Source organism: Crocuta crocuta, unplaced genomic scaffold, assembly GCF_008692635.1.
Source record: "Crocuta crocuta isolate KB4526 unplaced genomic scaffold, BGI_CrCroc_1.0 scaffold279, whole genome shotgun sequence".
NCBI classification, from domain to species: domain Eukaryota; kingdom Metazoa; phylum Chordata; class Mammalia; order Carnivora; family Hyaenidae; genus Crocuta; species Crocuta crocuta.
Window position 1 is genome coordinate 5,473,560 of NW_027551570.1, and position 20,364 is coordinate 5,493,923.

The 20,364-nt window shown below is 41.7% G+C and overlaps 2 protein-coding genes across 6 annotated transcripts in view; one reads left to right on the forward strand and one right to left on the reverse strand.

The window, feature by feature from the left end:
* Positions 1-12,981, reverse strand: part of OXNAD1 (oxidoreductase NAD binding domain containing 1) — a 41,904-nt gene extending 28,923 nt beyond the window's left edge. The window contains exons 1-4 of one of the 4 annotated variants that reach the window (XM_077750906.1): positions 12,602-12,980; positions 7,085-7,240; positions 5,187-5,316; positions 4,848-4,911 (exon numbers count right to left, since the gene is read on the reverse strand). In XM_077750906.1, the coding sequence (XP_077607032.1) occupies positions 4,848-4,911; positions 5,187-5,308 (186 nt within the window). In that variant the 5' untranslated portion in view covers positions 5,309-5,316; positions 7,085-7,240; positions 12,602-12,980. Of the gene's footprint in view, positions 1-4,847; positions 4,912-5,186; positions 5,317-7,084; positions 7,241-12,601 lie in introns of all 4 variants that reach the window. The other 3 variants (XM_077750908.1, XM_077750907.1, XM_077750909.1) reach the window with 3 other exon arrangements.
* Positions 12,982-13,202: 221 nt separating this feature from the next.
* On the forward strand, positions 13,203-19,980 carry DPH3 (diphthamide biosynthesis 3). Of its 2 annotated transcripts, XM_077750902.1 has the most exons (3): positions 13,203-13,425; positions 13,924-13,998; positions 17,499-19,980. In XM_077750902.1, the coding sequence occupies exons 1-3, from the start codon at positions 13,318-13,320 to the stop codon at positions 17,562-17,564; spliced, it is 249 nt and encodes an 82-aa protein (XP_077607028.1). In that variant the 5' UTR covers positions 13,203-13,317; the 3' UTR covers positions 17,565-19,980. The 2 variants fall into 2 exon arrangements, with proteins under 2 accessions (XP_077607028.1, XP_077607029.1); XM_077750903.1 differs by lacking the exon at positions 13,924-13,998.
* Positions 19,981-20,364: the final 384 nt, after the last annotated feature.

Genomic DNA, 20,364 nt, shown 5'->3' on the forward strand with positions numbered 1-20,364 from the left:
CACTAGAATCTGAGGTAAAAGACTATGTATCACGCTCAGAGATACAACCCTAAAACCTAGCCTAGGGTCTTGCATATTTCCAAATAAACGCATAAGAATTAGTGATTGTAAAAATTCTTTCCTTACCAAACTCTCCCATCAAATTGATGGACAGAGGCCCTCTTGCTAATGGGCCAGCCTTCTAGACGCCAAGCAAAGAGTGACCCCTCCCCTGAAATCTTAGTCTCGCCTCAACAATCCTTAGAGCATTATAATATCTTACTCATATCTCCTTGACATTTCCAAGGTTACCCAGAGTGCTTATTCTTTGATCCTTAAGAGAACTGTGAACTTGAACACAGTCAAATGTCATCTAATTCAGACCTCCGCTTCCTGCATCAGCATGACCTCAGGCTGGTTACATTTACAGCCTTAGATAAGAAGCATTACCATCATAATATGGTCATTCAATAAGTTCTTCAGAGGGAACTCAAGGCCCAACAAGGAAAAAACATTTCTGGGTGGGTGATGCTCCATTCTTTACCCACTCCAGGAGTGGCAGCAGGGTCCTTTGGCCTAGGAATAAGACACGGGGCTGGATTCCCTCTGGTCCAGAGAGCCGCCCGCAGCTTATCTCTAGGCTCCATTTCCTCTTTCATAAAATGCAGAAACCATCCTGTTCCAAGCCTACTTCACAGGCTTGAAGTGAGGGGCAAGTGGCATGCTGGGAGTTCTTTCTGTAAAGTATACTTGCAATACAAATTAAAGGCAAGAGGGGTATGAGATGGTGTCCATTATGACCCAGTCTGAGGTACTGTTCATTCTGGCAAGTCCAAGGTCAGACTCCTGCTCTATGGCTAGGAGCCATCCTCTGGAGGGATTGGGGTGAGGCCTTCTGACCTTATCCCACTTAAGTTGTACCCTAGACACCATCTAGCTTTATTCAGCTCCTCCCAGCTCTTCCCTTCTGTCAAGAGAGGAGAGGAAGTCAGAAACAGAGGGGAAAAAAAAGAGTTGCAAAAGGAAGGTTCTGCCAAGGCAATACCATGGTTACAATTACCCCTGTCATTTTCCAACTTTCTAGGCATTAAAATTCTTAGCTTTGCAATCATACTATTAGAGCTTGCATTAACTTTTTCTGTAGTTTTCTTAAACTTCACTCAAAATAACCCCTGAGAATCTCAGTAACTTTGTCCTGTAAAATTCTGAAATGCTACTCTACTCCAGGGATATGCTCCACAGGCCAAATTTGGGTATTTTGGTAAATAATGTTTTACAGGAATGCAGCCACTCAGATTTGTTTATATGTTGTATATGGCTATCTCACACAACAAAAGCAGAGTTTTGTAGCAGTAACTAAGACAACATTGCCCATGAAGCTTAAAATACTACCCGGCCCTTAACAGACCAAATATACCAAACCATGTTCTTGCTCTACCTGCCTCAAAATACAACAGAAAAGAGTATAGTCCAAGCTTGTTAAATAAACTCATTTTTCTTCAAAACTGGCAGGATTTCACTTTAAAAAAAATTTTTTTAATGTCTTATTTATTTTTGAGAGCACGTGAAAGAGGGAGACAAAGGATCCAACATGGCTCTGCGCTGACAGCAATGAGCCCGATGTGGGGCTTGAACCCATGAACTGCAAGATCATGACCTGAGCCTAAGTCAGATGCGCAACCAACTGAGCCACCTAGGTGGCCCACAAGATTTCACTCTTTAAACAGAAATACTAACAAATCACACATTTACAAAATGAGCATTTTGTATGTTGAGCAAGCCAAAAAGATAAAAGTATTTTCAGATTTATCATCAGTGGGAAATCTATAAATTCATATTCATTCACATCCATAAATCTATTATGCTGAGCTAATTTTACAGACTTTTCAAAAAAAAACACATCAGCCTAAAGCTGAATTCACAAACACTTGGTCTTAAAGCAATTTTCTTTAGACTTACGTTGAAAAGTAGGGCCTAAACAATCATCTTTTAAAGTGTATCGTACTATTTTATGAGAAATTTTATTGTCCAGAGCGCTTGGGTGGCTCAGTTGGGTAAGCATTTGACTTCGGCTCAAGTCATGATCTCACGGTTCATGTGTTTGAGCCCCACATCAGAAGGCTCTGTGCTGACAGCTCAGAGCCTGGAGCCTGTTTCATATTCTGTGTCTCCCTCTCTCTCTGCCCCTCCCCTGTTCATGCTCCATCTCTCTCTCTCTCAAAAATAAACAAAAAAAATTTTTATTGTCCCTCTTTGAGCTATTCAGTTTTATATTTAACTGGACAGCATGACAATATTCAAAACAACTTTATAAATAACAGATGAATATATTATTTAAAAATACCTAGTTTTTCCAGATGCATGGGATTTCACAAAGTATAAATATGTAAATATTTCACTATAAAATACTATAAATTGTTTTTTGGATGTGCTTTGGCAGTCTAATAAATAATAATTGTTCTCTTAGGGTTATATAACATTTTAGTATTTGTTACGTGGGTTTTTTGGGAGAGGGATAGACAGATCACCTTCCTTTTCTTCAGATTGTTAGGTTCTCATATATAAGAAATGATTAGATTTTATACTTACAACAAACAAAAATACCCCAGCATGATTTTTATTTTTAGAAAAAAGGAAGACATGAGAAGGAAATTGTCATTTTGCATCACAGATATATTTGTAGAAGATACTCATATTGCTAATTGTTATTTTGTTATGCTGTATAAATCTACTCTTCAAATTTATATGTATATATGCATATACATACATATTATAAATGTTAATATACATGTGCGCATGTTTAATTAGTTTTAGGAGTGTAACACTGATAGTGCTCTCCTTTTATTAGCTTATTGCTTTGAATTTTATTTTTTTGAAAATTATGGAAATATCTGAATCTAAACTTAAATATTTCTAGAATCCCACTTCATGTTGTATCTATGTGTATGTTTTTTTTTGTTTTTTTTCTAATGTTTATTTATTTCAGGGAGAGAGAGAGAGAGAGAGAGAGAGAGAGAGAGAGAGAGAGAGAGAGAGAGAGAGAGAAAGAGCACTAGCAGGGGAAGGGCAGAGAAAGAGACACAAAACCCAAAGCAGGCTCCAGGCTCTAAGCTGTCAGCACAGAGCCAGATATGGGGCTCAAACTTACAAACCACAAGATCATGACCTGAGCCAAAGTAAGACAGTTAACCAACTGAACCACCCAGGCACTCTAAGTGTATGTTTTTTTGGGGTTTTTTTTAATGTTTTATTTATTTCTGAGAGACAGAGAGATAGCATGAGCAGGGGAGGGTCAGAGAGAGAGGGAGACACAGAATCTGAAGCAGGCTCCAGGCTCTGAGCTAGCTGTCAGCACAGAGCCCGACATGGGGCTCAAACCCACGAACTGTGAGATCATGACCTGAGCCCAAGTCGGACGCTTAACCGACTGAGCCACCCAGGTACCCCATGTTATTTTAATATAAAATGATTAACTCCCAAAAAAAAGTGTATCCTACTATTAATACTAAAAAAGTAAATTCCTGCAACAATGCAATTTCTGACCATGTTTACAGAAACATAGGAGTTTTTTTACTGCTAGTTTAAATATACAACACTAAGCTAAATATATCTAACTATATGAAGATTCACTCAAAAAGCAAAATCAAATATCCAATTTATGTTTTTAAAAGAAAATGAGGTTACTCACTGAGGTAAGGGGTGAGGCTCCTTTATTTCCCAGCCCTTGACACCCCTTCAGGTGGTAGATTAGTTTTTTAGAGTCTGAATATGGTGGGAAAAAATCTGCACATGGGAAGGGTAACAAGAGCTCATCCACCTTCCTTTCTCAGATGTTAGTGTTTTCTCCTTTGATGAAATAAGCTGTTCTGAAGTAGGGACAAGAATAAGGACTTTGAGACATGGTGCCAAAAGGAACAACCAAACAAAAAAGAATAGGAAGAAAAAAAAAGAAGTAAGCTACTCATAACATGTAGGCTATTAAAATTCTCCCTAAAATATAACCCTAAACATTATACCTGTGAGGGTAGGTCCCTCAATGGCTGCCACACTCCCTTCAACAAAAATTAATCCATTCAGGATCAAGAAGATGTGGTTTATACATACAATGGAATACTACTTGCCAATGAGAAAGAATGAAATCCTGCCATTTGCAGCAATGTGGCTGGAACTGGAGGGTATTACACTAAATGAAATTAAGTCCATCAGAGAAAGACAGATATATGTTTCACTCATATGTAGAACTTGAGAAACTTAACAGAAGCCATGGGGGGAGGGAAGGGGGAAAAATAGTTAAACACAGAGAGGGAGGGAGGCAAACCATAAGAAGACTCTTAAATATAAATACAGAGAACAAACTAATGGTTGATGGAAGTGGGGGAGAGGGAAAAGTGGGTAATAGGCATTAAGGAGAGAATTTGTTGGGATGAGCACTGGGTGTTGTATGCAAGCGATGAATCACAGAAACCTACCCCCAAAACCAAGAGCATACTGTATACACTGTATGTTAGCCAATTTGACAATAAATTATATTAAAAAAATAAAATAAATCACTGTATTATATACCATAAACTAACTTAACGTTGTATGTTAACTATACTTGAATTAAAATTTTTAAAAACTTAGTAAAAAAAAATCAAATCCAAAAAAAATTAATCCATTCATTCTAAATTTTTTAAAGGAAAAATATGAATATCTGCTTGTCATCTTTTCAAATCAGTTGTCATATGTCCTATCAGCAAAGTTCTGAACAAAAAAATAACAAACTGTCCCAGACTGTCCTTCAGAGGGACCGAGGCATTCCCGGGGAGCCAGTCGTAATGTGTGCGCCGTCCAGCCTAGAAACTTGCCATAAGCCCAAAGATACAAACCTCCCGTCGACTGACATTTGCGGTTCTCTCCAAGTGATCAGTTTTCCTTTTGGATTTCATTATGCTTTAATAGAAAGTAAAATTAGATTATTAAGTATTATCTTCATAAAAATAATTAAATTAGTTTCCCCTGTAAGATCATGACTATCCAAAATGCAATGTCACATCATGGATCCTAGAAAGTGGTCAATGTAAATCTGCACGTCTAACTAAAGCTTCACAGTCTACTAAAGGCATGCATAGTTAAACATGATGTTCTGATATGCCTTCAGGTGTCCCACGGCCATCCACAGGCAGGTCTTTGAACCATATGAAATGAAACTAGGGGCCAAAACTCACCTCGTTAGAGTAAGGTGGCGCAAAGCACTGGATGTCAATCTCCGCCGTGAAGCAGCCTGAGTGCAGACGGTACCAAGAGAGCTTCGCAACAAGCCATGAATCATAACAGCAGCACATGCCATGGTGCTTCCTGGGTGCACAGGAAAGTTACAATATTTTAAGAAAAAGTAGGGAAATATCAGACTATTTTAGGGGCCAGTGAAGAAAAGTTTGGATTTGTGTTGGTTCTGTTATGCGCTGATCTAACAAAACAGCAAAGCTATTAAAGGCCTAACTCTTCTCTGACATAGATTCTGCCACTATTTAGAGCTGATTCAACTGATTTCCACAGTACGGACATTACGTAATTAGTGGTGTCATCAAATACTCATGCTATTAGTTTCCACAATCACTAACCAAGCTCACGTGACTAATCTTATGCTATTATGGGAGACTAGATTTTATAACTGTCCAATAATTCTATCCCACCCAAAGAGCATCATATTAGTCTTTAACATTTCTTGCTATATAAAGTACAAGGAGCAACTTTTCTGAGGTTCACAGCGATGAAAAAAACCAATCACACCTACATGCAGTAACACAGATGAGTATCATTAATATCATGCTGAATGAAAAGAATGGAAACCAGACTCCAAAAAGCATATATTCTGTGAGTCCAGTCATATAAAGCACAAAAACAAACTAAATTAATCTTATCAAGTCAGAAATCAAGTTAGCAGTTATCCTTGGGGAGGTAATAATCACTATGCTGCTTCTTAATCTGAATGCTGACTGCACGGGTATTTTCATTTTGTAAAAAGTCATCATCAAACCACAGAAGATTTCTAGGGTATTAAAGATACTCTGCAGGATACCATAGTGCGAGTGACAGATACATTTGTCTAAATCCACAGAACACACAATACCACGAGTGAGCTGTAAAGTACAGCCTCTTGGGGAGGGGGTTCATCAACTGTAACAAATGTACTGCTCTGGTGGGGGATACTGATGACGGGGAAAGCTATCCATGTGTGAAAGGAGGGAGTACACTGGACATGTCCTTACTGACCCCTCAATTTTACTGCAAACTTAGAACTGCTCTAAGAAAAAAAGAAAATAAAAGAAAAAAGCCTTAAAAATTAATCTATCTTCCTAGAATTTAAGTACTTCTGTCTGTAAATTTCAACAAAACATAAAAAACAGAAAGATTATCAACACTGCAATTAAAAAACCTATAGGCTTATCAAAAAACAGCACTGATCATGAGTCAGATGATCTATTTTTTTTGGTTCTGTTATCCTCTGCCAATTTCTGAATATTTCTTTGCCTCAGATGGTCTCTTTTAACATGTTATACTGCCATAAATATCTGTCCTATGTTAGAGAATATATGAAAATGTATGTAAATGATTTTTTTGAGCTCTTTGAAAGGTATTATATAAATAATTGTAATCGATTTAGTGTTAGGAAAATTCAAGCTATGTGTGTTTATATTCCTACTCCATATTTGTTAATTTAGTACTTCATCTGACAAATACTTATTAAGAGTCCATTATGTGGCAGGCACTGGGGATATAGACATACACAAAACAAAGACTTCTTAGAGAGCTTACATTTTAGAAAATGGAGACAGAAAACAAATAACAGTAAATAATGAAGGGATGCTATGTCAGTTATAACCAATCATATCAAAAAGCACTTCTAACTAGTCTTTTAAAAAAATAAAAAATCTACTTCCTGCCACAGTACATCGTAGCATCACTGTGGATATGAAGAAGCTACTCACCATTGTTCTCCCTAGTAAACGAAAGAATAAGGTCTTTCATCTCATGTAAGACTACTAAATGTAGCTTCTCTCCTTTGAATGTGCTAAACCTAAAATGGTGCATTCATTGTTGAAAGAAAGAAGGCGAAACTTACTTTAGAAGTCCATGAGATTTTAGAAGTCATTAAATATGTGGCTGGCTGACTGACTGACATGCAATACTTTGGTCCTGGAATTATACGGGGACCTTTGGATATACACCAGTTGGAACAAGGGCGGTGTTTCCATATACTGAAATTCTCACAAAGCTCCTGCAATGGCAGAGACAACATGTAAGAACCAAGTTCTGGGAAACTGTTAAAGGGCACTCCTAGCTGCAAAAGGGAAGGCTCATTATAATCAGCAAGCATCTCCTCACAGCGAGTCTGCACTCAACTACCTCCTATCCATCAATTCTTCCTCCTTGGGTTTCCACTTTTCTCTTCTGATTGTTTCTCTTATTGCTATTGCTTCCTTTTTTCAGCTTCCTTGGCCTGCTTTAACTCTTGCTACCTAGGATATCCACCCCATGAAAGTTCAGATCAATGGTTGGAATGATACAGTTATATGTTACTTAAGGTCAAGTCCCCTGATAAAACTTAACTGATATATAGTTAATGTGGTAACACTGTCTTGGCTCAATGTTTTAGACAACTGTTGCTAAAATAGATTGTCCTCAATTAAGATATGCCTTTTGGTGGTTATGCTATTTAAAGGGTCTACTGCCCAACTGAACTTGAAAATAAAGAAATGGGGTCACTCGGATGGCTCAGTCAGTTAAGGGTCCGACTCTGGATTTCAGCTCAGGTCATGGTCTTGGGGTTCGTGAGATCAAGCCCAGCATCAGGTTCCAGGCTGCCAGTGCAGAGCCTGCTTGGGATTCTCTCTCCCTCTGTCTGCCCCTCCTCCACTTGCGCTCCCAAAATAAATAAACTTAAAAAAAAAAGAAAAGAAAGAAATGTTAATTTTTAAAAGCTGTTCTCTCTAAAATCTTATTTTTTTTAATGCTAGTAACCATGACCAAGAGTGCCATCTACTGAAATATAAAGGGTATTTTTATCAAACTGTTGAAAGGGCATCCAAAAGCAATAAGGTAGTGAAAATAAAAACCAAAACCTACCCATTTTTTAACATACATCCAATGGTTTCATATATTCAATATAAGTATTTAATTACCTCTTAAAAATTAACATAGATTAAGGATTTTCTAAAATGACACAAAAAAGAGTACTTCATCAATGTTTCTATTCTCACAGGCCTTATTACCTCAACCAAAAAATTCTTAAATTAACTCTATTTCAGAAACAGAAAATTATCATAAATGCCAATTAAAACATAACCACTTATGCAGTAAAAAAAAATTACTGCAGGCAACAGATTAAACTTGATTTGAAATGAACTATACTGGTTTCTGTTCAGTAAGTACACTCTATTTAAGAATTGCTGGGGTGCCGGACACTATTCTAGGCCATGGAGGCACAGTAAAGAACCAGACACAGGGTGCTTGGGTGGCTCAGTCAGTTAAGCATCGGACTTCAGCTCAGGTCATGATCTTGTCTGTGGTTCTTGAGTTCGAACTCCACATCGGGCTCTCTGCTGTTAGCACAGAGCCCGCTTGGGATCCTCCGTCCTCCTTTCTCTGTACTCCTCCTTCACTCATTTCCCCCTCTCAAAATAAATAAGTAAACTTTAAAAAAAAAAAAAAAAGAACCAGACACAAAGCTCTTCTCATCATGAAGTTTCATAACAGTGTGTCCAATCAATAATAAACAACAAATAATTAATGAGACAAATAGAGATTACAATGAGTATGATAAAGGAAGTGAATGGGGGAATATCAAGAAAGGTCTCTCTCAAGAGACGTGTGATGAGGAAGAGACAATAAGGGCAGAGCCATCAGGCAGAAGCCCAAGCACAGAAACAAGCCTACTATGTTACAGGAACCACAGCCAGTTGGACTGGAGAGCAGGGAGCTAGGTGACAGTGACAAGAGAGGAAGTCCAGCAGGTAGACCTTTGCCAAATGACATCAGACCATGGAAAGAGTGTGGCCTTTATTCTAAGGACCATGGGAAGCAACTGAAAGGTTTGAATAGACCAGGAAAAGGTTTATATTAAAGGATCTAATTTACATTGATGGAATGACCGAATTTACATTTAAAGGACACCTCAGTCTACTATGTAAAGAATGGATCACAGAAGGGCAAGAGTCTCCAGTTATAAGGCTACAGTGTAAGATGAGAGCAAGATAAAGCTAAGAGATGGCAGAAGCAGATAAACAAGGAGCATATTTTGGAATTAGAGCCCTACGACTTGCTAACAGAATGGATGAGGTGTGACAGTAGTTAAAAAAAGATTGAGAGAGAGAGAAACCAAGAACACCTCAAAGAGCATTCATACACTGACATAAATTCACAGAACTATCCCGGCACCTGTTGATTCAGACTCCTAAGTGTCACTGAGGAAGCAAAGGGACTCCCAGCATTTGGCAAGGGAACTCTAGTGGTACATAAGTTATGAGAATGCTTGACCTAAAATCAGTGGACCTGGGTTCAGGTCTGACTCCTTTGTACTTTTTCATCTAGGGCCAGTCACATCTTAACATTTTTAAATTCCAATGCCAACAGCACTTCACTGGATTGCTGAAAGGAACAAATGTCTATGCAAGTATCTGGCAAGCAAGAACCTTCCTAAAAATCAACTCAATTCCATTAACCCCTACCCTCTATTCCCTGCCAAAATACCCGGAGAGGTTATGGGTCTGATGCCTGCCGATAAACTCACCTCAAGTGCAACACAGTTTCTATTCGGAATTATAAACTAGTTCTAAATTCAATCACATGCTAAGAATTTTGGTCAATATTATTTTCCAGATCAGCAGTGTTAACATTTTGTGATTTAAAAAAAATGTTTTTAACTTTAAGTTTGTGATTGCAAATGATCCTATAGCTCCTAGTAAGTCTGCTTTTGTCACACCCTGGAGGTCCCAAAACAGGTGTCCTTACAGAACATGTCCACTCCCTTTTAGGAATAAAAGTTTGGTAGTCACTGTAATGTTTTATTGAAAAATGCTGGGTAGGGTAAAACAAAACAACTGCATTACAAGTTTGGTTATGGTTTCACTTTCTCCAGCACAGTATGAACTCAGAATTGGGCAGAAGCATACAGGGAACCACTGCTGGCCAGACAAGGCATATGCCCAACGGCTGGCCGGATGAAAACAGTATGGAAAGCCAAGGAGACTCCCAAATCTAGGGCTCAAGGGAACAGCACTGGTCTAGCAGAAAATCTCAGCAGTCTGAGCTCCAGGCCTGTAGTTTCATCTAGGTCTGCTTCAACGCCATCCTATCACAGATGCCATCCAAGTTAACGAAGAGCCTAGGCTGTGGCGTCCGACAGACCTGAGTTCTCACCACAATTTAACGCCACTTACCAGCTTTGCTTCTTTTTTTTTTTTTTTTCTTTCTAGGAGAGAGAGAGAGAGACAGCGTGAGCAGGGGAGGGTCAGAGAGAGAGGGAGTCACAGACTGAAACAGGCTCCAGGCTCTGAGCTGGCGTCAGCACAGAGCCTGACGCGGGGTCCGAACCCACAACCGCGAGATCATGACCTAAGTGAAAGTTGGACGCTTAACCGACTAAGCCACCCAGGCGCCCCTTACCAGCTTTGCTTCTTAGGCAAGCTCTTTATTTTTTTTTTAAATGTTTTTTTTTTGTTTTTTGTTTTTTTTATTTCTAGGAGAGAGAGACAGCATGAGCAGGGGAGGGTCAGAGAGAGAGGGAGTGACAGACTCTGAAACAGGCTCCAGGCTCTGAGCTGGCAGTCAGCACAGAGCCCGACGCGGGGCTCGAACCCACGAACCACGAGATCATGACCTAAGCGAAAGTCGGACGCTTAGCCAACTAAGCCACCCAGGCGCCCCTTAGGCAAGCTCTTTAGCCCTTAACCAAGTTTCCCAATGTTGACAATGCGATTAATGACACCTACACCTCACTGGGCTGCTTTAATGACCTCAAACATACAAACCATTTGATATCGCGCCTGACACAGAGTGTTCATTACTATTAATAAGTAGTTTGCTAGTTTTTCTCCTTCATTTTAGGTAATACATACTTAAAAAGGGTTGGAAAGTTACAAACAAATTATATATTAAAAAAAAAACTACCCAACAACTCCTGTAACTGCTAGGGCTATTAACCTCAGATTTTAAAATTCCCCAGCAAATTGATTTTGCTGGGTCCAAACTGCTTTCTAAATGGCCTACCAGTTTAGGCTTCCAAGAACCAAATATGAATGCACTCATTTCTGCACATTCAAAAATGGCTCACATCTTTAATTTGTAGATACTTATGCTGAGAGAAACTGAAGAACTAAAGATGGTTCCCAACCTCAAAATGATCACTGGGACAACTGAACACAGACCCGGGAAGACCGCCCCTTCTCCTTCTGTCTCTGAGACACTACCTGGGAAGTATATGTGTCCACAGAGATGCAGGGAGCAGCCACGGAGCTGGGTGGGCTTTGCTGGGATTTCTCCTTCGCCCACTCAGTCACGCCAGAATCATCCCGCTAAATTTAACAAGTGTTTCCTCACTGCTGGGTAGGTCTCCAATTATGCAAATGTGAGGCCTTGGAGATGACCTTCTACCAACTTCTTTAATGTAACCTCTTGATTTTCTTCCAAAGACGCCTCTGCCTTTAAGTTGTCAAGCCTTAAAAGAGCTAAACCAGGTGGAGCTTCGCCTCAGTGTGCACAAAATTGGTAACTTCATGCAAACTTTTGAATACGTGTACACAAACAAGCATAGGCATATGTGTGGATGTGTTACCCACACACCATGTAAATATAAACGAAATATGGTTTATACAATTGCTAACCAAGTAAAACGGGTAATTTCCTTGCAAAAGTGGAATGTTAGATCTGAACGTGATCTCGTAAATCATCTCTAATCCAATCCTTTTTTAGTCAGAAGAGAAAATAAGCCTCAAAGGATGTAAATATCCAGCTCCCAGAGCAAGTTCCCCAGAGTGAGATTCTGACCCCAGATCTATTTCTCAAAGAGCCTTTTTCAAAATGCACTGCATTCCTAAATTTGAGAAAATGTGTAGTGATGGAGCGATACCACCTACGCCCCCCACCCCCCTTGGAATCTCGTTGCAGTACAACAGGCACTAGTACTGCCTTCAAGACAAAGCACCTTCGATTTGCATTTCACTTCAAAAAGTATACAGAGGACTCAGGATAATAACTCTGTCGGCAGACACCATTCCTTTTACAAAAAGGAAACCTGGTTCAAATAAATTAAGTACTCTGTTCGGAAGCTTTACGGACAGACTGGGTCTTCATTTGTAGACGGGTGGTTTTGGCCAAGACACCTGATCTTAGTTTGAACATCTAAACTAGAGTAACAGGGTTGATATAAGAAGCATACTTAGAGCAATACCTGGTATATAGCAAACCCCCAGTAATAAAAGGTGATGTTTACTATTATTACAAATCATTGTCATTAGTAATGATATATGCTTGCAAACACAGGACTAGAACTCCACCTGCCTTCCCGGTCTTGGTCCTCTCAACAATACAATTTAGGGCATTTGAAGATAATCTGGGATAAAGAAGAGAGTCGGGGATGTACCTGAATAGCCCAGTGCAGCCAAGAACTACAAATTAGGCGTCGCCCTGAGCTCAAGGTCACTCGGTGAATCAAAATTCCAAGTGAACTTTTCGTCCGTCGTCGGCGAGGCAGGAAGGTGGAGGCAGAAAGGGAGGTACGGGGAGGCAGAGGTGCTCCAGCCGCCGCCTGAGGCCTAGCAGACGAGCGCCCTCCTCTCCCCAAGAGCGTTGAAGGCCGGGGGGATGCCACCGATTCCGCAGACTAAGGTCCAAGCCTCTCTAAACCCGGAGGACTCGAACTAGCACGACAGACGCAGGGAAGGGCCTCCGCGCCTCCGGCGCGCCGCGGAGACCTAGCTCGAAGGCCCACCAGAGCTCCGCCAACCGCGCGCGAGAGCTTCCGGTGTCCCCGACGGTACGTCAGAGGAGCGTGAGAGATCCCCGCAATTTATTGGTCGCCGCCTCCGACAGTCGGATCGGTGAGCCCACCTCTAGCAGGGAACGCCGTCGTCCAGTGTCTCCGCCCCCTAGTTCCGCCCATCTCCATGGTGACCGCTACCCGGTCACCCATTTGGCCTTAAATGCCGGCGTTGCGTCATTGTGTATGCGCCGGAAGTGATAATTCCTGAGCCGGCGCGCGGTGACCCGCCCCGGCTGGGGCGCTCGCGGGGGAAATCAGACCGTCCCGGAGTAGTGTTGGCTGGCGGGGGCGATAGATACCTGCCTACCGCAGTGACAATGGCTGTGTTTCACGACGAGGTGGAGATCGAGGACTTCCAATATGATGAAGACTCGGAGACCTATTTCTACCCCTGCCCCTGTGGGGATAACTTCTGCATTACCAAGGTAACTTCAGGGCCCCTCCCGGCGACTCGTCGGAGCCGGCGCGATTTCGCTCTTGCCGCCTTCCTTCCGCCGTTCCGTCACCGTGCGGCTCACGCTTATCCACGCCCTTTTTGTCCTGTCTCTGAGTCGCCGTAAAGTTGATACTCTGATCTGTCAGTGGGCACATCGTTCTGGCCTTTAGTCAGACCGACGGCTGGAAGACGTGGGTGGGAAAGACTGGATGGCGGGGAGCTTCGATCTTGCCATCCTCCTACATTGAGGGTCCCACTTCAAGTCTTCCTAGGGGTTTGGGGGCGACTGAACCTCGGCTAACCTTCCCGGGTTATTTTCAAGTAGCGCTTTGCGGGAGAAAAAGTTGATATTTCTCTCGGCAGGCCTTTTTGGCCTTCTCATACCTTGTGGGGAGACGAGCCACAACGGAACTTGTAAGGTTGGAAAGAGTTTGGGAGGAGATCGCAACGGGAAGACAATGCCATACGGTGTTTGATTTTGTTATAGGAAGATTTGGAGAATGGGGAAGACGTGGCAACGTGTCCTAGCTGCTCTCTGATTATAAAAGTAATTTATGACAAGGTAAGTAGCCGAATTTTAAGAGGTGTGGGGAGGGGAGTAGTGGTTGGGAGGCAAGGACCTAAAGCAGTCTGTGCTAGTAAGTGCAGGTAACTCATTTTAGCTTTGGAGAAGGCAGTAAAGAAAACCGCATAGCTAATGAAAATTATTGATTACACCTTAAATAGAAAATCATAAAGATTGACAGCCTGTATTCCTCCTTTATTTGCTAAGTAATTAAAATTGTTGAGAGCTCCTAGACTTATCTTGGAGGAAACAATTGTATAGTGTTTCTTACCTGGTTTATATATATAGGACTCTGCATTGTCATGTCATAGCGGCAGTTTTACAGATGCATTTTGGTCTTTAATTGTCTTTTTGTTTTTCACTCAAGGATATTGACAATAGAAAATAAATGTTCTTATTACCCAGCCCTACCCCAGCTTTTGGTCTATACTTTGAATGGACTCTTAAGAAGCTTGACATTGCTTCATTTCTCTTTTTTTCTTTTTAGCGGGGGTGGGGCTGTGGGGGAGATATAATTGACATATAACAGCTTAACATTCTTAAGAATAAGCTCTAAAATAAGAATCACGAAGGTAAAGACAAGGCATTTAGTCTTATGAGAGAAGCAGCCTATAATTTGGAAGCTTACAGATTTATTCCTGTATTAAAATGTGTTCTGGAACAAAAAGAGAACAGAGTAAGGGAGAGTAGGAGGGCTTGTATGAGAGGAGGTTGGGTGGTCAGGGCAGGCTTTCCCAAGAGAGGTCTTATTCAGCAAAGCTTTAAAGAGGTGAGGGAGTGAGCCCTGGGGGATAAAAACAGTTCCATAAGGGGAGCTTTCAGTAGACAGGCCCTAAGGCAGGAACAGGTCTGTTTTTATTGAGGAACAGCAAGTGTGACCAGAGCAGAGTGGATGAGGGTGAGAGAGAGTAGCCCAGGATGAAGTCAGTGGAGTGAGGCAGATCACAGAGGTGTTTATGCGCCACTTTAAGGACTTTTGCTGTTGCTGTGAATGACACAGGACCACTGGAGGATTCTGCTGTGATCCAACTGAAGTTAAAATGGAGTCACTCTGGCTGCTGGGTTCAGAGTAGACTGGGAGGCAGCAAGGATAGGAGTTAGGATATGGCAAGGGGAACAGTTAGGAGGCTGGTAGGCGAACCAGAGGAGGAGATGGATGGCTTGGAGCAGGCTGCAGCGAAGGAGATCGTGAAAGGTGGTTGGATTCTGGATACACTTTAAAGGATAACTTTTTTTTTTTTTTTACTGATTGGATATAGGATACGAGAAGAATCAAAGATGATTTCCACATTTGTGGCCTTCGTGACTAGAAGGTTGGATTTACCACCAACTGATGGGGAGGTGTCTGCAGGTATAGGGGCAAGAGTTGGATGTACTAAGTTTAGGAGGCCTACTTTTGATCCACGTGGAGAGCAAGTAAAAGTGCAATTTGATGTGCAGGTCTGAGTTCAAAGAGGGAGACAAATCAGCTGGTGCTGTAAATTTAGGAGTTATCAGCACACAGCATTTAGAGCCATGAGATTGGGTGAGATGACCAGAGCTGTGAATACAGATAAAGATGGACAAAAGAAAGGACCCCTCCCAACATTAAAAGGTCAGGAAGGGAAGCAGTGAATCAGCAGAGCTACCTGAAAAGGAAGGAGGAGGAAAACCACCAGTGTCCTATCCTGGAAGCCCAATGAGAACAGGTGTAGGAAGTGAACTCCCTTGTCAGGTGCGAGCCAGAGAGAACTAAAAATCAACCATCGGCTATAGCAGAGAGACCATTTGTGATGGTGGTGAGAGCAGTTTTGATGGAGTAATGGAGACAGAGCCTGAATGGTGGAAAATTTATTGGAGAGAATGAGAAAAGAATAGGAAACTGCAAGAGGAAAACTTTCTTTCAAGGATCTGCTGCAAAGGGGAGCAGAGACATGGGGCACTAACTGGTGGTGATAGAGGATCAGGAGAGGGTTTAAGGTGGTAGACATTCAGCTGCATTGGTGAATGTAGACACAAGAAGTTAGATTTAACTAGGGTTGTGGTTTTGTCAAATAGGTAGGAAGGAGTGAGAGAAGAGGAATTGTGATAATTGACCGTGGACTTGGAAGTAGGTCCAGAAAACACAGAAAGGAACAGAGATGATACATCTTATGACATAAGAGTCAAGGTTGGTGGGTGTTAGAGAGGGAAGGAGAGCAGTGGCAAAAAGGAGCAACCAGTCCATCCAGTCTTGGTGGTACTGGCGCTCTGAGGGAACACAGCATCGCCACTTGAGAGGCTATAGGGGAAATGGTATCCTTAGGGGGTGGCCTAGTCTCGAACCCAGCATTATGGTCATTTGGAGCCAAATAACTCTTTGCTGTACAGAGCTGCAGGGTGTTCAGTAGCCTCCCTGGCCTCTACTCATTTGATGCCAGGAGCACCTTCCCCGAATGTCTCCAGGTACTGCCAAATGTCCCCTGGAGACAGAATTGGCACGCCCTTCCTCCCACCTCTTGAGAACCACTGTATTAGAGGGGGAAGGCGCAGGAATGTTTTAAAGAAGGGGGTGAGACTGTGGAGCAGTGTGCTGGTGATGGACCATACATTTCCAAGAGCCGGCTGGGGTCAGAGAGGAGGCTCCAGGTGCTGGGCAGGAGTGAGAGAGCGATGACACGATCCAGGCTGACCCTTCTGGGGACCAGAGTAGGAGATAAGGGGTACCTGGAAGGCAGAGGTTTCTTGTAGCTGACGTAAGCCAGGAGAACTCATCAGAGACTGAACTGCATTTACAGCATAGCTGACGCTGCGGATTATCTGTGTGGGCAAACACATAAAGAGCTATCCCTTCTAGTTAGGAGAAGTAATTACCGGGGACACCTGGGTGGCTCAGTCACTTGAGTTTCTGACTTTGGCTTAGGTCATGATCTCACGGTTCAAGCCCTGATTTGGGCTCTGCGCTGAAGGCTCAAAGCCTGGAGACTACTTTGGATTCTGTGTCTCCCTTTCTCTCTTTGCCCCTCCCCTACTTGTGCGTGCGCTCTCTCTCTCTCTCAAAAATTAAGACTTTAAAAAAAAAAAAGAAGTAATTGCCTTCAAGAGGCTGGGTATATGAATGACCAAATATTGAAATTGGGAAGTTATAGTATAGTAGTTAATCAGAAACTTAAAAGGCGTGACATTTTTATAAATGTGATTTCAGACAGGTGGATGCTCTGTGGTGAAGGTGGGCATGGTTGTTTATAAGATAAGGTGCTTTGAATTAAATGTGAGTTCAGGACTAAAAACTGAAGCACCTTTAAGATTTTATTTGTGGTGCTGGGGCGCCTGGGTGGCTTAGTCGGTTAAGCGTCCGACTTTCGCTTAGGTCATGATCTCGCAGTTTGTGGGTTTGAGCNATTTGTGGTGCTGACATTGACTCTTTGAAAAAGAATGGAAAAACTGATGGCTGGATTGATTCTGCAACAAAACAAAGTCTGATATTGAGGCATCTGTGACATGCTCGATGATTAATATAATTTCTTGTTCTGTCTTAGGATCAGTTTATGTGTGGAGAAACAGTCCCAGCCCCTTCCACTCACAAAGAATTAGTTAAATGCTGAAGAAGCCTTTAGGAATCCAAATACTGAACATTTGGGAATGAACCAGGCTGGAAATCAAATGCAAAATTACTGGCTTCTTCCCGAGGGCAACCATTCTGCAGCCGGCTCTTCCATGAGAGTATGGGCCCTTGCCGCTGGCTCCCAAGTTCACTCCAATTAAAGAAGCAAGTGCACGACACGACATGCCTGGATTTTGTGCTTAGATCTTTGAATTGGACGTGTTCTGAATTTTCCATGTGAATTTTGTGTCTTACACCTGATTTCTTCCTGATCCGATCGCAGCATCATCTACCTCAAAGTCGTTAGGATTCCTTAATAAAAAAGGGGGTTATATTTTTGGCTTAGTTATTAAGGTTATTAAAATTAGCCCTTTCTTTGAAATCGGACATCAGCTTTGCTGTTCTAAACTCAGATCAGCTGCTCTGTCCACATCGCACTTTCAGTTCCCACACCAAGCCAGTCTGAGGTCTTGCACTCACTAGAATGTTCATGTTCTGTGTAGCACGCCACTTCCACGATACTTCCTGCATGGAGTTCTAGTCATGGTATTAAAGAGGAAATACACCGAGCTCACCGTTTTTCCAGAGCAAAAAGTTAGTGAAAAAAAGTCAAAAAGTGAAATGATCAAAGAATCTGGAGTTTCCTTATCAATCTTCCACACGTTCCTTGAAAATTGGGACAAGACAAAAAGAAAAGCAGCCGAAGGAATGAAATTGGTAGCAGAATGAGAGGAGGATAAACCTGCCAACTTATAAATTAAGCGCTTGAATGGTTTTCCCAGGTCAGAGCAGACAATAACTGTGTCTGGGTCTTGTTTGTCTGATTGTTTTCAGGTAAAGCTAATGAAATTGCTTTTGAGATAGGGGTTTGTATCAAGGCCTTAGGGCCGGCCGCAGTGCTTTCAGCGTTACCTCAAAATCAACTTGCTGCCCCTAAAAAGTAAAGATTCTCCACTCTTGCGTTTGCTGAAGATGAACTTGAAGAGGAGATGCCGATAAATGAACACGTCCCTGGAGATGCATCTAACAAGTGGTTATAAGCTGTACCTGAACCAGACGTGCACTCTTAAAAGAAGTGTTAAAAGAATTCATAAAGCTAGGCTGGAATTCTTTTAACACTTCCTTTGCTGCAGTGTAGTAGCAAGAAATCAGAATCACTTACACTAAAATTCAGAATTTTCTTTTATATACACAATTTTGCTGTGTGTTTATAGAATTTAAAAACTCACTGATGTCCAGCAGGTTGTTTGGGGAATAGTTCCTGCAATTGGAAAAAATAGCTTGTCAGAACATGACCGGTCTGTCACTGGTTGATAACTGCACAGACTCACCAAGGGCTTAAAACAATTAGGTGGCCTTTGAACACACACACACACACACACACACACACACACACAAAACACCTTGCAGCAGCACGGTTATGTGCAGCCATTACATTAAATCAAAAACTGTATGCCAGAACTATGTGTTGTACGTGATACGGTGTTGTACAGCATATGCACGGAGTGAGAAGTCCCATTGCTGTTCAGTGACGCTGATGCCCCAGAGGAATCCGCCAGTGAATTGGAGCCAGCGGCAGCTTAGCCGAGAACAAGGTGTGTGCTAACTGCTGGGAATTAACTGCAAAGAGAAACGAACTGTCCCATGCTCAAACTTGATGGTTTTGTAAGTCCCAATATTAACTCCTTCAGCTGATGATGAATTTCAGACAGGAACAGGCACCCCTGATGTAGGTCTACTGCGAACATAGAAGGAATAAATGCCCAAGTCCAAACATCCCAGGAGAAAAAAGCTGCAGTGGAAATCGGTGATCAGTGATAATCTGCGGTGATAGGAGTGATTTTGTTTCCAAAGCCACTGACTTCATAAATTTGTTAACTACAAAAGGACAAGACTTAGTCCTATGTTAAGCAGAAAGTAAAACCATGGTGTTTCGGGTATAACTAGAGTCCTTTGTGATATCAGGTGCCTTGTGTGTCTCACCCGGCCTTTCAGACTACCTCTGAGAACTGGTGTGTAATCCAGGCTGTCTCTTACTAGCTTTGTAGTCTTTGGCAAGGCCAGCTGATTTTTTACCTCTACAACTAGGAGACTCGATCAGGTGATTTCTGAACTGTCAGTGCTAGAATTTCAGGCTTCATCACCTGTAGGAGCTGAAATGGTCATTGAAACCTTTATACACTCAAAACTAAATCATGAACTAGTTGAGAAAGAGACTCCATGCTTCTTTAGTGACTTGATGTTACCACACTTCTGAGTTTGAAAATAAACTGTTTAAAGGATTCTGCATATATTTTAGTGTACATATCCAAAGCACTCTTTTGGGAAAGCACCCAGTGGTTCTGATTGCTGTGCATATTAATTTATTATCAGAATACATTTTATTGACATGCTAAATAAAATCACTCAAATTCAAATCTGTTTGTTTTCATGTAGCTTTCTTCCCTAAATACCAACATTTTGTATTACAAGGTTTTGATGCCATTTTATATGAGGTAGAAAGCAGTCTAACCTGCTTTGGGAAATTTTAAGTAGGTTTATGGTACGGACGGTAGAGCTTTTAAATGGGAAAGAAATAGCCACTGTTTCTATAGTTTGGCCACAGGGGTTTTGGTTCTGGATAAAGGTATGAATCAACTGGCAGTTAGACAAAGACAGTTGACATTCTCAGGCAAGTAATTAAGTTTTTGATGGGAAAGAAAGCTGATATTTTATTTAAGGCTGTTGATCAACTTTTGCAGTTGTTTGAAGGCCCCGCTCTTGTCAGGACACCATTTGAACCTTAGTTCCTCTACTATAAT